The sequence below is a fragment of the Poecilia mexicana genome, unplaced genomic scaffold (genome assembly GCF_051168715.1).
Source record: "Poecilia mexicana isolate PSO_F unplaced genomic scaffold, ASM5116871v1 scaffold_5, whole genome shotgun sequence".
Taxonomy (NCBI): Eukaryota; Metazoa; Chordata; class Actinopteri; order Cyprinodontiformes; family Poeciliidae; genus Poecilia; species Poecilia mexicana.
In genome coordinates this window covers 10,069,604-10,085,835 of record NW_028263374.1, presented here as the reverse complement: position 1 = coordinate 10,085,835, position 16,232 = coordinate 10,069,604, and the positions used below count along the sequence as shown (strand labels likewise).

At 39.0% G+C, this 16,232-nt stretch overlaps 1 protein-coding gene across 1 annotated transcript; it reads right to left on the bottom strand.

The window, feature by feature from the left end:
* Positions 1–1,466: 1,466 nt before the first annotated feature.
* Positions 1,467–15,300, bottom strand: tgm2b (transglutaminase 2b). Its single transcript, XM_014981147.2, has 13 exons — positions 15,158–15,300; positions 9,677–9,856; positions 8,251–8,469; positions 7,854–7,972; positions 7,442–7,570; positions 7,182–7,359; positions 6,956–7,088; positions 6,775–6,878; positions 6,452–6,691; positions 4,304–4,579; positions 4,054–4,214; positions 2,356–2,492; positions 1,467–2,084 (listed from the first exon to the last, which is right to left on the bottom strand). Exons 1-13 carry the CDS (start codon positions 15,165–15,167, stop codon positions 1,934–1,936), a joined length of 2,037 nt encoding a protein of 678 aa, XP_014836633.1. The 5' UTR covers positions 15,168–15,300; the 3' UTR covers positions 1,467–1,933.
* Positions 15,301–16,232: the final 932 nt, after the last annotated feature.

Here is a 16,232-nt window from a genome sequence, read left to right as displayed (position 1 = left end):
TAGAAAAGCACCAGGCAAGACAGAAATGCTGCTGCAGATGTACGGAGTGCTGATATAACATTATTTTAACTCACTTAAACTCTGAAAGGTATTTGTTCCAGGGAAACCGGTGTTCACTGGGAAGTGCTCATAATTGTACTACTGCACTAAATGTCCTGCTGACAACAACTGAGTTCTGGTTTGGTTACTGATACTTAATGTTTGATTTGAGGTAACTTGATGGAAAAATACTGGTTCTTAATGGGATTCCTTTCATTAACGCCAACCTCCTGAGGCTTATCTTTAATTACTGAATAGTTTCTAGCTTGTTTAGTCTGTCTCGATTTTTAAATTTCGGAATAAGAAATTACTTTTCAGAGTCCATAAAACAGCTGGACAGTCCTTTTCTTAAGTGCTGACCAGAAATCTACCTTAGCGTCAAAAATCGACCAGTGCGTAGACATCATATCCTGTGGAAAAATTGTTTGCTGCACAACTGACAGAAACTTTTTATGACTGAGTCAATTCCCTAATGCAGTGTCGCCCAAAGCAAAGAACTATATACCCAAAACTTTTTTAAAAAGCACTTTACCTGAGATTGTACATTAATAGTATTCCTCCATGGAGTACTAAGGTATAATGTCTTCATAATTTTGGCATTGTGAACTGTCCATGAACAATGAAAATGACAATGAAGGGGGTCATTTAGCAGAACATGTGAAAGGAGGAGGACTTTATGTTTCTTACATGTTGTCAGTCTATAAGTTTAAAAAGGGGGTCCAGGTTAGTGTGTAAAACAAGTTTATCAAGCTCTTAAAAGACATGTAGGGTTATGTTATATTCTTATGTAGTCTTCAGTGAGACAAAAGTATGAACCACCTATATGGTTCTTATTTGATCGCCATAGAAGTATTCCTCGTGAAATGCTTTATTGTCTGAAGGTCTTTTTCCTCGATAAAGTCTTTGGTGAAACCATTTCTCCCCTCTGCCCTATATGTCCAGTGGTTCTGCATCTTTCTTTCTTTGCTAACCAAAGTCTGATAGCAGAAGATGGCTGCTCACGGTGAGCCATGAGCCAGTAGAACCATGGTTAAATTAAATTAACCTCAAATTAACCTCCATGTCGCCATGGATGTTGCAAGCATGTGGCAACATGGAGGTTTCCATCATTAACTTTCATTAACTTTCCATCATTAACTTTCATTAACTTAACAAATCATTAACTTTCTAGGGCAAGCATGTGGCAACATGGAGGTTTCCATGTCTTTCTAGGGCATGCTTGCCCTAGAAAGTTAATGATTTGATGCAATTAGCTGGGCTGCCTTGGACAGAATCGAATCTGTGTTGTAAATAATGTGATGTGTGATGAGCAAAGGAAGAATGAAAATTTCCAATTGGAATTGGAAAGCCACTTAAAATTGGGAGTGGTGGGAAGGTGGAGCAACTATTTGAAGAGCATATTCCTCTGAAATGAAAGTCACGTATCGTCCCATCAGATGACGATTCGTATTTATTTCACTGTTCCCGAGATACAATCAAAACGTATATACATGAGATGCTGCAACAGTTGTCACTCTTTGTAAAATCTGTGTTCAAGCTCTCACAATTCTTTATTTGTTGTAGACAGGAGTTTAATTGTAGAACTTTAAAAAAAAAAAAAGTTAAGCCCTATTAGCATCTGAAGTGATGCTAATCATCGCTTCAGACTGTGAGAAGAATACAAATAGAGTTTAAAATATATGCCTTGATTAACAAAGTTCTCTACTAACTTATAGTATTTTTTTTCTCACAACAGGAAGCTTAAATGAATGATATAAGAAAAGAAGAGGAAGAAAATACATGAGAATAAAAGCTTTTTTTAAGTCGGTAGAAATAAAAGAGTGTAAATTTGCTTGGAAAAGCATGATGGAAAAACAGATGGAATATGTTTCCACCTTCAGGTCAATATAACACCTCATTTTCCAATAATGACATTCCTGTAGCCCTTGACGTGACACAACTTGTTGCTATCGAAGTCGACGACCAGTTTTCTCAAGCCAGAATGGGTCGGAGTGAAGTAGATTTTGACTTTGGCGTCTTCCCCTGGTCCCACCGTGCAGCCCAACCTGGAAGGTAAATATTTAAGTATTACTTCTCTGAACGCTGCTTGGAGGCTTTGTCAAGATCCTCAGATTGCATAAACATTTCACAGATATAAATCTCTGCAGGCACAGAACTCTTTGCTTATGACTATCTATGGAGGTGATGCAGCCAGAGCAGCAGTGTTTGAGCTGCTCTAGACAGAAATCAAAATGCAAGGATTCTTTTTAATCTCCTGTCTACACAAATTGTGTGTAAACAGGAGATCATTTTAGGTGCAGCTGGAAATCTAGCAACCTCTCAGAGATGATGTTTCCTCCAGTGAGGTTGGCCCCCTCAATGCTGAAGCAGCAGTTGTCCAGCGGCTCTGGCAGAGGGTTCTGGAGGCTGATCTCTGCGGCCAGCTTCCGGTTCTCCTTCGGTTCACCCAGGATCTGTAGGGAACAACCACACTAGCCTGATTAAAGTCTTGCAACATTGCAACTAAGAACTTCGGTGTATTTTGTTGGGATTTTATGTGGCAAACCAACACAACGTAGAAAGTAAGTGTGAAGTGGATTTAAAAATCTTAAATTGAGATGCTCATTTGTATTCAACTCGCTTTACTTTGTGGTCCACGAATTAAAATCCACTGCAACCAGCTGCCTTCTGATCTGCATGTTTTTTTAATGGGCCAGTCAAAGTTCACCTAAATTGAATCGAGAATTTGTAATATTTTAGAACTATGCATATACTTCATCTCCACAATTGAAATCTACAAGCTGAGGTATGTTTACAAGCAATACAGAGCAGCCTTAAAAAGGTTTATCTGCAGAAGGTGACCTGAAAAAGCAAAAGGAGACAAGAAGCACCAAAGAAGGAAAGGACTGCTTTACAGCAGTTGCATTGCAGCTGTGTGAGAAGTCAGAAGGACAAAAGATAAATTTAAATTCCTCAAAGGAGTAACTCTCAGCTTGTGTCTCTGAAGTTTCTAACATCTTCCTCAGCTGTGGCCTCTGTGTGTGTTATGTGTCTCTGAACGTGACACTTCCGGGCAATCAAACCGAATGCCTGATATTTACAGCGTATTTACTCTGGCTTCTTACACGGTCATCGCCAGGTCAAACTTCTACCAACACAGAGCTGCATATTCACCATTCAGCTCTTAAACATGGCATTGAAAGCTTATCTTTGCAATTTCACTCTGACTTATTTGACAAATTCTGCACACCCCTACAACTATTGCTTCTGGATAACCCAACTTAACCTTTTTACCTGCTATGTAGCTCCAGTACTATACACACTCAACAGCTATACCTTATAGTCACCCTTAAAACGGTCCTGCTCCACTTCACCTTAGGGTCTGTACTGCTTTTGATCTGTTAAAATCACCCGATTGTTAAATTTATCAACAGTGCTTTGCAGAAACATTCTACAGCAATTAAAGTTTTCTACAATGTTTGTGTTACAGCCACAAATTTCAGTTCACTGTATTTGAATGTTGACTGATGGACCTACACAAAAGTAGCACAAAACTAAAGAGTGGAAATAGTGGAAGGAAATAGATGTGCATTTGGAAAAAGAAAACAAAAAATCTGAAAAGCATGGCATACTTTTATATTCAGCCCCCTTCATGGTGACACCCCTTAATAAAGTCCAGTGCACTCAATTGCATTGAGATTTAGGATAATTAATAAATAGAGTCAGAACTAATTAATATAATAATTACTTAATATAATTAATTAATATAATTAATAATTAATATAATTAATAAATAGAGTCAGAACAAAAAAGGCACATCTGCCAACCTGCCAAGACATGGCCATCCACCTACACTAACAGGCCGGGCAACGAGAGCCCAGACAAATAGGCCAAAGGTTACTCTGGAGGAGCTGCAGAAATGCACAAGAATCAAAACCAAATCTTTACAATAACTGACAGAATAACCTCAAAAGGATTTCAAAAATATTGGTCGTGCAACACTCCTCAAAGTGCACAAAAAGGAACTGTACTCACTCTGACTTTGATTTCAGGATTGTCCAGTACGATGTTTCTCATCGCCAGCTTGGCCTGTCCTGTGGAGTAGTCATGCAGTAAAGCTGCCAGGCGAATTAAGTTGTCCTCTGTGACTTGGCTCCCATACTTTGAGTAATTCAGCCTTAGCGGAACTCGCCTCTCTGGAGTGTCGCACACAAATGCATTTTTGACAGAATTAGAACAAGCATCATTTCAGAGATGTCCCTGTAAAGATGGTGGCGTGACTCACCTGCACCTGGTGGGAGCTGAACATTCAGCAGGTCTTTGAAACCACAATTTCCCCCCAAAAACCCATTGTAGGACACAGCGCAGGACCCAAACACCAGGCGGCACTTCTTCTCTCCCTCTGTGTTGTTAGTGACAACAGCAAACACGTCAAAGTCGCAGCCCTTCCTCATGTCGGGCGTAACTTTGATGGTGACGTGAAGCCCCAGGTCTGGGTTCTCTTGGAGAAGCTTGTTTTGGTGGTTGGCTTTCGTGAATGCTTCGCGCTCTTCATCAGATCCTGGGAATGTGGAAGCACAATGCACTGACTCTCGGGGAGACTTTGTACTTTAGGTGGTCAAAAAAAAAAAATAAAAAATGAAACATTCAAAATGCTATATATTGTTTTGTCTTTTACATACGAGTTAATAACCTGTTGATAAGGGATTTAGGGAATAACCGAAAGCTTTAACAGCATTTGATTTGGCTGTTTCCAGCAGGTGAACACATTTAGAAAAATGAAAATTATGCATGCAACAGATGAAGAAATACTTTGTATTTTCAATAATTACACTTCATCTACTCCAAGGAAAACTAAGCCAAAAAAGAACAGGAGGTGATATTTTCTAATTACATTTATTCAACAGAAGTTAAGCATTTAAATTTGCCAAATGCTTGCGCAGATTGTTAAAACACAGCTGTCTTCTTTATGACCCAATCGGTCTCTCACAACATGGCGCAAACAAGTCGGTTCAATTTTTCTTATACAACGTCTTCACTGAGCTTTGCGTGCGTTTGTTTATAGACGGCCCTCTCTAAAGTACAGCCTGATACTTTCAGTGGGGTGAGGCTTGAACTTCGGCCATCTCGATGACTCGATTTGTTTTCCTTTTTGCACCACCGTAGTGGACATTTGTGCCTTTGCTTGGGTTAATTGTTCTGCTCCAGGCTTCGGCTTTTGATAGCATCCAGCTGTCGGACAGATAACCTCACATTTCACCGAGGAACTTTCCTACATAGAGGAGTTCATACTCAACAATAACCTCCAACTTATATAAATGGACTGTGTGGCTGCAAATCTACCAAATGTACTGACAGTACATGGTATGAGGCGTTTGAGGACACGTGCTGTAGAAATGTGAGGACTGTGGGAAGCTAATGATGGCTGCACAGTTTGAGCTGCCACTCTGAGATCTTTAAGTAAGCATGTCTCAGAGTATTACACAGTTTCACCTCGGTGTGAACTTGCTCATATGTCATCTTTTGAGAGGGTTTTGGCAAACGTGTAATTTTTTCCACTTGTGAAAGATCTTCCTTACTATAAGAGGGATGGATTTCAAATTCTTTTCAAATGACCTTGCAACCCTTACGGGATTTATGGGCTGCAGCAGATGCTTCCCTGTGAAAACTCCTCATCTAATTTTATGTTGGCATTGTGTTAATCTACACTCCTAAACATCTGCTTTAATATTCGCACAGGCTGTTAAGTCCACTTAATAGGTACATCTATATTAAAACTTACAAATTAATTATTTTGAAAGCAGTGAGAGGAGACAGATTTCTTGACAAGCGTTTTTTTTTTTTTAAAGATATCTACATCCTAAAATAAGGTGTTACAATATCAAATGTTTATGATGCATTTTAATCACATTTAATTCCTGATTTTACAAAGGGGGCATTTAGGCTAGTTAGAATAGCTTGGTTCACCTAAATAAATTAAACCATCATTTGAAATCTACATTTTTTATTTTCTCTGGCTATCTTTTGATTAATTAATTAATTGTATTTGATGGTTTGAAACATTTAAAGGTAATAAATATTCTAGAATAGAGGAAATCCATATTGGGGCAAATATTTTTTTACACAAAAAAGTGTAAAAAATAAACAGCTCTTATCTTTTAACTACCATTTCTGTTGCACAAGTGAAAATCTAATGGTAATGCATTGCTTGGCCATTAAAATATTCAATAAAGGAAGAGTGACTTTCATCTTACCCAATAATATTTAATATGAATGGCCTGAGTTCAAATCAGCCTACAAAATCAAATTTATGAGAGTTTAAAGTCTATTACTTACTTAATTACTTACCTGTCTTTTATATGCAAGTATATCTACGTATTCTACGTATAGAAAATAATTATTTTTACATGTTATGAGTAATACATTGTGGTACCTTCAGGGTACTTGTAGAGGTGAGTGATGTCCTCTCTGCTGTCACTGCCAACGCTCTTGGTGCTGATCATCTGGCCCACCAGTCCAATTGTGGTAACTTTTGAAGTGCTGCCATCCTTTTTCTTCATCATTGTGACAACATCAGCGTTGACTTCAGCGAAAACAAACGGGGCGTCGTACTTGAACGCAAGCTCTCCCTCCTTGATGGCCCTGAGAGGGATGGGGCCGCAGCAATACACTCCTAAGACAAAGGGGACAATGTTAGAACTGAAAATAACAGATAATAGTTCTACAAAACATGTATATTTATTTTAAAAGTATTACCTTCACTCTTCTCCTGGGGAGTGGGGTCACTAGCCTGCCACCCGTCAAAATCAGGCTTGAGGTCAGGTCTGGTCATCCAGCTTTCCACCCAGCAGTGATAATTCCTGGAGATATATTACACAATGTGAGTGTTCATAATACTGCCAATCACTCAGTAAATACAGTGTAAGTAAAGTCTAACCAGATCATTTCTCTGGACTGAATGAGTTCCCCGTTTTCATTGACATAACGCTCAATCACCAGGTTGCTATTGGTGTCGTGGGCAGACAGATAGTTGGTTATGACTCGGCAAGGAATGCCCAATGCTCTGGAAACTAAAACAAAGGAAGATCAAGTTTGCTGTTTTTGATTGACAAAAAATAATGAGTCTTTTTCTCTAAACAGGCCAACAGCCCGCAGTTTCTTACCGGAGCAGGCCACGGCAGCAAACACCCAGCATTGTCCGTAACGAACAGGCTGACAGGACTGAGTGTCCCAATTTCGCAGAATCTCCACGCTGCCACGCCAAAACAAGGGACTGACCCCTCCCTCGTATCCATCTGTCCATTTTCCCAGCAATACTCCTTTATCATCATTGCAATTCACCTGGCGGACAACAAAAAAGTTGGGTCTAAAACGTTTTTCACATGTGAAATGTTAAGTCTTGGACAGGAGTAATTAGTCGTACCATGGCACTTAGCACTCGGGTTACATAGATAGGGTTCCTTCTCCCTGAGTAGTCTTTTCCAGGATTTCTTAAACACTTGGGATTCATGTCCAGAATCCTCAGACAAATATCCAGGATTCCACTTTCGAACTGCAAACACAACAAATGCACTTAATGAATGTTTGGCTGTGGGAAGGTATGCTGTAAATGTGGGAAAACAAAACCAAGCTGGATATTTTCAAGAAGTGTAAAAGCAGCACAGTTTTGTAGCGTTTTAGAAACCCCATAGGTTATCTTGTGAGAGCATATTTTCCTCTTATCGTAATGACTCTTATGGAAACTCATTCAACACTCTGACAAAACTCCTGGCTGATCTGACTGATTGTTTAGGGTGATAAGGAGAGGTTAACAGAGTCAGTGTTGGTGTTGGTACCTGGCCAAAGTTCCACGGAGTGGGTATGATGTGTTTGCTGCTGCCTCGAAAGATGATCCCATCCTGAGAAAGCACATACTCTGCCAGATTCTGCTCGTTGTCCATATACACTGCATCCGCTGTTGCCAAGACACAGCACAAACAATGTCCCAAGGTGAGTTCAAACTGGCAGACTTTTGTTTTAAACAAATTCCTAAGATGCTTCACTGCAGCTTATTATCGATCAATGCACCAAGTTTTGGCAATTATTATTTTTTTTTTTATGATTTATTATCCCCTCTTCTTGCCAGCTCTAATCCTTAACACACACTGGTGTGAAACATGATCATCTAAGCTCCACTAGATCCTCTGCTTGACAGACATGTCCTCCCTCCCAGATGCAGGCATGTTTACCCACCTGGACACCAGGGATTAAACAGAAGAATGAACTCAATCTTCTCTGATTGGCCCAGGGTCAGGGTGTAGCGTCCAATAGGAGCTTTGGGAGACGAGCAGATGGACAGGGCCACCATGTCTCCAGGGGGGCTGGTTACCGTAGCGCTCCAGGTGGAAGTGTCGATGCTAGAAGAGAGACCAAAACGGGCCCTGGTGCCATACTGCTCAGAGGGCTGAGGACCTGAGAGCAACCAAGGAAACAGTTAATTAGAAAGAAGAAATCAAATCTTTCAAAATTGTTTGCAACTTTACCAGACAAGCTCCTGAATGTGAACATCTGTGCGCATGTGTGCTGTAAGGTTTCTTCATAATGTTCATCGGTGGGTGTGGGGAACCACAGACCCGTTCACATGGAGTTGGTTTTTAAGCAACCCATGACATTTAAGAGACTGTAAGCCACGTTTAGGGGCATGTATATATTTAAGTCTACAATTACGAACCTGTTTGATTTCAAACTGGTGAAAATAAATTCTAACTTGTGCCTTGCAGTTTTGCAATATAAAACTGTGTGTTGTGTATTACATCCAGGAATAAATGGCCAAATTTAACATAACATCTGTGTCCATGATGAGTGTGTACAAATATGAATATTTTTAGAGTCAATGCAAATTTGATTAAGGTTTTTAGGTTTAAAGCATCTGTAAGTGTTCGGACATTCATTTACAGCACAGAGGTGCCATAAATAATTGATAAATGCTTACACACTAAACTTCAGAGAACTCTGGAAGATCTTCCAGCAGTTTTGTCAACTAAAGCAACTTTGCCTTTGGCTTTGCATTGCGATATTCTTCCTGACTTGAATGGAAAAGCCAACTTGAATCCATCAAAATACAGCTGCGTTCTAAGGCCCGATAGCATTATCTGTGATTATACACACTTCCCTTCCGACCAGCAACATTTCCTGATATCACTGTTGAATTGGGTGGTTTGCAGCTTATCAGGCTTTTTGCAAGAGACAGATAGGTTTTTCTTTTTTTAATTCAGAAGTTCAATGCAATGTAAGAGCTACGCTTTCCAACAATAACAGAAGAGCCTGATTACAGTCATACACAAAAATGCTGGAGGGCTTGACTTTAGCAGAGGAAGTACAGCACAATGCACTAAAGATGAAAAGTGAACACATTGAGAAGCACCTCTCATGTTTGGACTAGAATGCTTCCCGCTGCTGCTCCCTTTCCCTCTTCATATTTAAACAGGTTGCAAAGGAAATTAACATAAACAAACACACCCAGCAATAAGTGGGCGAGTGCACTCACTTCCCGAATGAGAGGAAGTAACCTCAACGCTTTTTCACCAGAGAGAAACACACTTGTACAATCCATAATTTAAATTAATCCATGCATTTTTTTTTTAGATGAACAGCAACTATTTAAATTGAAAGACTGCACCTGTTTCTGCGATGCAGTCAAGAGAGCTGATGCCCGGCTGGTAGCTCCCAGACCGAAGGTACAGGCTGATGGTGAACGGCTGGCCTCTCCGGACGATGAGCCGATCCACTCCGTTGAGGTCGGTGCGATGGTCCGTGTTGTTGAACAAGCACTCCGGGTTCCAGCGCTCAATGTCCAGAGCTTAAAATAAAGCAAGCATCAGTAGCTAAAGAGAAGTATTTTTACTACAAAAATGTAAAAACACATACTAAACAGTGGCTTTTATCTGATTCTATCATCTTAATATTTTTGGTAATTTTTTGTTTGTTTTAAATTAAGTCAAATTTTGTTTTTCTATTAACACGCTGTTGTTGTGATGTCCTTTAATTGACCTCATATAATAACACATAAAAAATGTTGCTGTAAAGTCAGTGTGTTTACGTAAACCAATCACACCGCTGCAGCTGAATGCATCTGGCTGTGGCGGATGGGAAGTTTCTAAGTGGACTAAGCGGATAGAAAAGGAGTCTGACTTTGAACGTGACACGGTTGTTATTTCCAGATAAGCTGTTTTGAGTGCTTCAGGAACTATTGATCTGCTGGGATTTTCACTCACAACCATCTGTGGAGTTTTCAGAAAATGGTGTGAAAAAACCAATTACATCCAGCAATCAGCAGTTGTGTGAATTGCTTGGCCTTGATGTCAGAAGTCGAGGGAGAATGAGAGTCCTGGTTCAAGACAATAAAGAGGCAACAGAAATCAAAATATGTTGGATGTCATCTCTGAATCTACAACACAGGGAACCCCGAGACTGACGGGCTTCAGCATCAGCAGGCTACACATGGCGCCACTCCTGTCAGGGAAAAACAGGAAACTGCAGTCACAACTTGGAGGTTTTCCAAAGTTGGATAGCAACAGATTGTGCAACAGATCTTAATTTCCAATTCAATATTCATATGCCAGACTTAGATTTTGAGGGATATTTTCTTAAGAGATCCTTTTAGCACCATAGGCTGCCTCAGTATTATTGTTGCTGACCAGGAAAATGTCAGTCCAAAAGAGCATATGTTATCACATAACATAAGGCAGTTTTGAAGGCAAAAGGCAGCCCAGGTATGGAGTATATTCTTAGAAAAAATGTCATAAACTTTAGCTCTATAATGTAGAATCTTTATTACTTAGTGGAGTACTGTCCTGATGAACACGGTTCATATAACTCATTGTCACTCCCATTTATCATTGCTGTTAATTCATAACAATCTCTTCTAATTTAGACATGATGTGGTTGCATGTTAGGATTTAGTGTGAGCTCTTCAGATCAGATACATAACCACCAGCTTGTTCGGTTATTTACTGTTCATTAAGATCATTTAGTTTCTGCATGATTCAATAGGAACTAAACACGGACAGTGTCTCCCTTCTCCAGGGACCTCGCTAAAACACACAGAGTCCCATCCAAAGGACAGTTGTATAAACAAGAGGCTACAGTTCTCCTGTGTAACACCTCCACAGATGGAAATGCATGTCAGAAGGCTAGACTTTCACCACTTACTAAAGCCCAGATCTTCGCTTCAAGTCTCTGTTATGATGTCAAGCCTGGGCTAGACTTAGTTGCGCTACAAATGCTTCCTGCTGCTTTACGTAAGTTAATTAAGAAACACTTCTGGGAAGTAGTCAGTGTTTAATCTTGGCCTTCATCCAAAACAAAATACACACAGGATGGTGTTGGTACAGTGTTCCAGATCACAAGGCTTCAACATTTCCCCCTCCGCCCCCGGGAAGACCAAACTGATGGAGAGACAAAGCAAGAACCCTTAATGACCCTTAGTATATTTAGACTAGATTTAGTACTACATAAAACATTTAACAGAGTGGACAGGTTTCTGTACACTTAATGTGTGCATTTTTGACTAAAATACATTATTTCATGCCTCCTTTCATCAACTTGTTACTTGTTGTGGACATGTTAATGTCTATTTGAAGACATAACTTTGAAAAGATACATACTTTTCTGAGCAAATTTATGACTTGGCAAGTGTACCCATGTTGTCCATTGCTGGTTGATAATTTCCACCACAGGACATGATTGTCTTTCCTGCGTGTTCCTGTAATAACCTGATGACCTATCCTGCCTCTCACTCATTAACTATTGGAGACATACAAAATCAAAACCTTCCCCCCTTCACCCAAATAACTCTGGAAACATTACGTTGCTATAGAACATTACCCGTACAAGCACTTTGTATTGCCTTGTTGCTGAAAATGTGCTATATAAATAAAATTACCTTTACCTACTTTAATAATCAATTTTATTGATTATCCTTTTCAACCCACGTTTTTGTAGCCTTACATTTAAACATGAGCCATGTTAACCCACAATCCAACACTTTAATGTTAAATCCAACCAGAACTAGACTGGTCCATGTTTGACCCAAAAGTAGGTTAACATGCTATATTGAGTTATTTTTTTCTTGCCTCATAGTTTTAAGAGTGTGCTGCTCAATTAATAACGTATGAAGGAATGCCCAAGATGTCTGAAAAAGGAATGAAAAACAGATGCCCAACTTTCTGAAGAGATTTATGTCCATTGTTGGTAATTAAGAAGAAAAAACACAACACAAAGCGAGCGCTGGCTGCCAGATGGAGCACATTTGTGATTCAAAGTGGAACCTTATGCATCCTTGACTTGCAGCTGAATCTATAGGGATACTTCACTACCAGAACGGATTATACGAGGAGAGATTCCTGAGATTCCCCACCTTCTTCTCTGTGTGCCTGTGCCTCTCCTGTCGCTCCTTAAACCCTGACCCCACAGCACAAAAGGGGCTCTGTCATCAGCAACACTTGGTTCAGTATGAGCATTAAAGGGAAATTAAATAAAGATGACCTAATATGGTAGCAAGGACCAAAAAGACTATTTTAGTTCAGGAAACACAAACAAGCAAACACTCTGATGTGAATGAAGTTTTCAGTCTCACAGGTAACACCCACTCAGACTCCAGGTCTACACCACAGGCACTTTTTAAAATAAAAATGAATGCTTCATTCGTGTGGAAAACAGGTGTCACTTGTGACGTCGTAAGGCTGTTTAGCAACAATTTGGAGGTGGCAATAAGTGTACAAACAGGAAGAAAAACAGGCTCCGTTTGCTTTTCAGAAGTTCTCTGGTGACAACATGAAAAACAACATTGACAAAAAAGCATCCAGAGTTCTATGAGACAGTTATTTACTTCTGGCTCCAGCTTGACGTCTGGGTGAAAATACAAACACGAAGAGTTGCTCTTTGAATATTTCTGAATACCTTCACTGGGGGTCTAACGCAGATCATTCTGGATGGACCCTCAAATATAGAGTCAATTAGCGGCAGCTCAGAGCTGCACCTGTTTTCAGAGGCTATTATAATCTCAGAGCAGCTGTTGTCTACTTAAACATCAAGCTGAAATATTTGTTATGCTTTCATGTCAGCAAGACCTTTCCTTCTAGCTGTGTGCTGCTGGACCGGACCATGCAGAATGTGTTTGATGCTTGATGACAATAAGATGGCTTTGTGAGTGTTTAGGCCACCGGCAAACTTAAACACACCGTTTTACATCACAAGAGTAGAGGTGAATGATGTGGATTTAAATTTTAACCATGATGTGCTGTTACAATTATGCTAATGATGAAAACAGTGATTAAAAACAATTTATTGCTTATTTTGTGGGTGACTGTTTGGCTCTGATTGCATGGCAGAGCATTCAAAGCACCACAAACACAAATCCTGTTCTCAAAAAACATTCATCTTTGAAACAGGCTTCTTCAGATCTGGACAAAGTAACTTCATTTGATCATGTTTTAGAATTTAATGATATTTATTGACGCTCTGGAGATAATAGAAATACTTAAATCTCTGATAATATTGTCAGTTTTTGGGGGTTTTAACACCATTAATTGGAATTTATTGAGACAACAATAAATCAAAAATTATTATTATAATGATGGGAAATTTCTCCTGATAAATGATAAACAATGACAAATGATCACCAAGAGTTCATCTAGTATTACAGTACGTATGTTGTAAGTGTGACTTGCACAAGAAATCAAAAACCAAAAACGTTAGTAATGAATAAAATTTTATATATTTAAAAAAAAAACAACCTAAGTCTGAGATTGCTGTTTTTTTTATAGTTATTTTCTAGTATGAAGCAGAGTTCTCTCCTTTAATTATTGCTGGATTTTGCTCCACAACTGCTTGTGGTGTCTGTTTGGTTTCTGCTCACTGGAAATGTTTGCATTACTTCATTTAAACTATTTGCAAACAGCAACAGTGGTTTATTTTGTAAAACAATGAGAATATTCGAGGCATAGTGACGACTCACTGTGAGATGACTGAAACAGAAAAAGAGGGTGGACTCATTGGGTACACACTACCAGTCAAACATATTTACTACTTGCAGGAAGCAGAAAGTGGGGGGAGAGCCAGCAGGGTTACAGCCCAACTTTGAACAAGACAACTCAAAGAGTGACGTTACACAAGTCCAGGCAATAAAACACTTTTCTCTAAACAAATGTTCTCAAACGTGCTTTTAATCATCAAGGAAAACAGAAATAATAGATAACAGTTCAACTTGAACAACTTAAGTCACACACAACTAGAAAAATCTGCACATGCAGCACAGCTACAGGCTGCAGGAGCTTAGAAAATTAGCAGTTTAAAGCCATCAGGGTGTTGCCTGTCTAACTCTTTATTGAACATTTTCTCATATTCATAGATAATTATTATAAACATTACGTAGAGCGAAAACCACATACACCCCACAAAATATTTTTTTTCCCAAATGTTGATGTTTTAGATTAATTAGTTTTACCAAAATAGTTTCTATTGGCCTAATACTGAAAAATCAATGAGACTGAATTTATAAAAAAGAAAGAAAAAAAGATTCATACATTTCTATAACACGACTATGTCTGTGAACAATTTGGGAAATCCAGATGTTGATGATGTCATGGCACTGTGAGCTTCTAATAGGCTGTTTCGCAACAATGAAGTTTATTGGATGTGGACGTATTTACGTTTTGCAAACAGAAATATTTGTAGTTCTTCTGATCCAATGATCCAAACTAATCTGATTTCATATCGGGCAGTGAGAAAACAAAACGTGTCTTCTACTACAATCTGTAAATCTGACTTAAACTGGGAAATTTCTTACTTATAATTAAAACATGATCTGTTTTCTGCTAATAATAAGTTTCTGTACATTTTTCTTTCAAACATAAAAGGTTCATATCGATCTGAAAACTTTCGCATCAAGCCTAAATGCGCTTACACTATCAATCAAGACGTCATTAAACCAAAAGTATGTCAGCGGTGCCAAAAATCAACCAATCAGCGTTAGCTTGCAAGCTTATGTTGCTTGCAACCAGTAAAGCAAACGCATTCAAGCAATCTAGGCTTGTGACATCACTTTCTAAAAACCAGATTAAGTTAGATTTAACCAAAGCGTCCAGATGCATTTCCTTACCTTGCGCCATGACTGCTGCGGTGCTTTTCAAAGTCTGAGGTTCTGTTTGAATGAATGTCTTGCTCAGTGCAGAAAGCGAGATACCTCTCTGCTGTTATCTCGGTCTTATATTTAACCGTCCTTGTACCAGTCAGAGAAAGTGGGTGTGACACAACCCTCATTTAACCGGAGAGGGGGGAAAAAAAAAAAAAAAAAAAAAAAAGACGACCCGAGGCGAGACTTGGTTGCATTGCGCACACAAACTGTATGCAATAGTGATTCACTCACCTCCTCCCCGTCAGATACAGTAAAGTCTGTCAAATGTTTTTTTCGCTGGAAGCTTCAATGCACTTTTTGACAAACACTCACTCGGACCGTTTCTGCATCATCCAGAAATTAAACATGAATAAGCACATACACATAAATGCGTTAAAAATGATTTCTTTAAACGCCTCCTGATCCTCAAAGACTTGTACTCGAAATGTGTTTAAAGTTGTTTTATATTTTTGAAAGAAAAGCATTTTTGTTGCAAGTGCCACAACTTCACTTTTTTCACTTTAAAAAAGTGAAGTTTTTAACGTGAAACTTAAAACTTTCACGTTTTAGTTTCTCTTTAGTCAAAACTAGAGAGATTTTAGTTTTGACTAAAATCTCTTTAGTCAAAACTAAAGAGATTTTAGTTTTGACAGATCAAAGCAAAAATATCTGTAAAGTACAAATATCGATGTTTTTCCTAATTTTATCATAAATCTGGAAAGTGCGCCATGCATTTGTTTTTATACAAATGCAAGTTTCTCAGCCGCATCGACATAGATGGATTTTGCAAAACTACAATGGAAACACTTTTTTTTTTTGCATCAGAGTCACGTAATCAACACCCGGATGTTACTACTGTCGGAAATGATGAAGAGGAAGACAGGAAGTATTAGGATGATTATTAGTTTTTTTCCTGACATGTGCCACTGGTTGCACCAGACCTCTCACAGCATTGCACAGTTCATAACAACTTGTGTGCCATTCATGCGTGTTGACTCCAAATCTCTTCTGTAAAATCACTGACTACAATTTCCCCAAAATGCCGCATAGGTAGCCATTC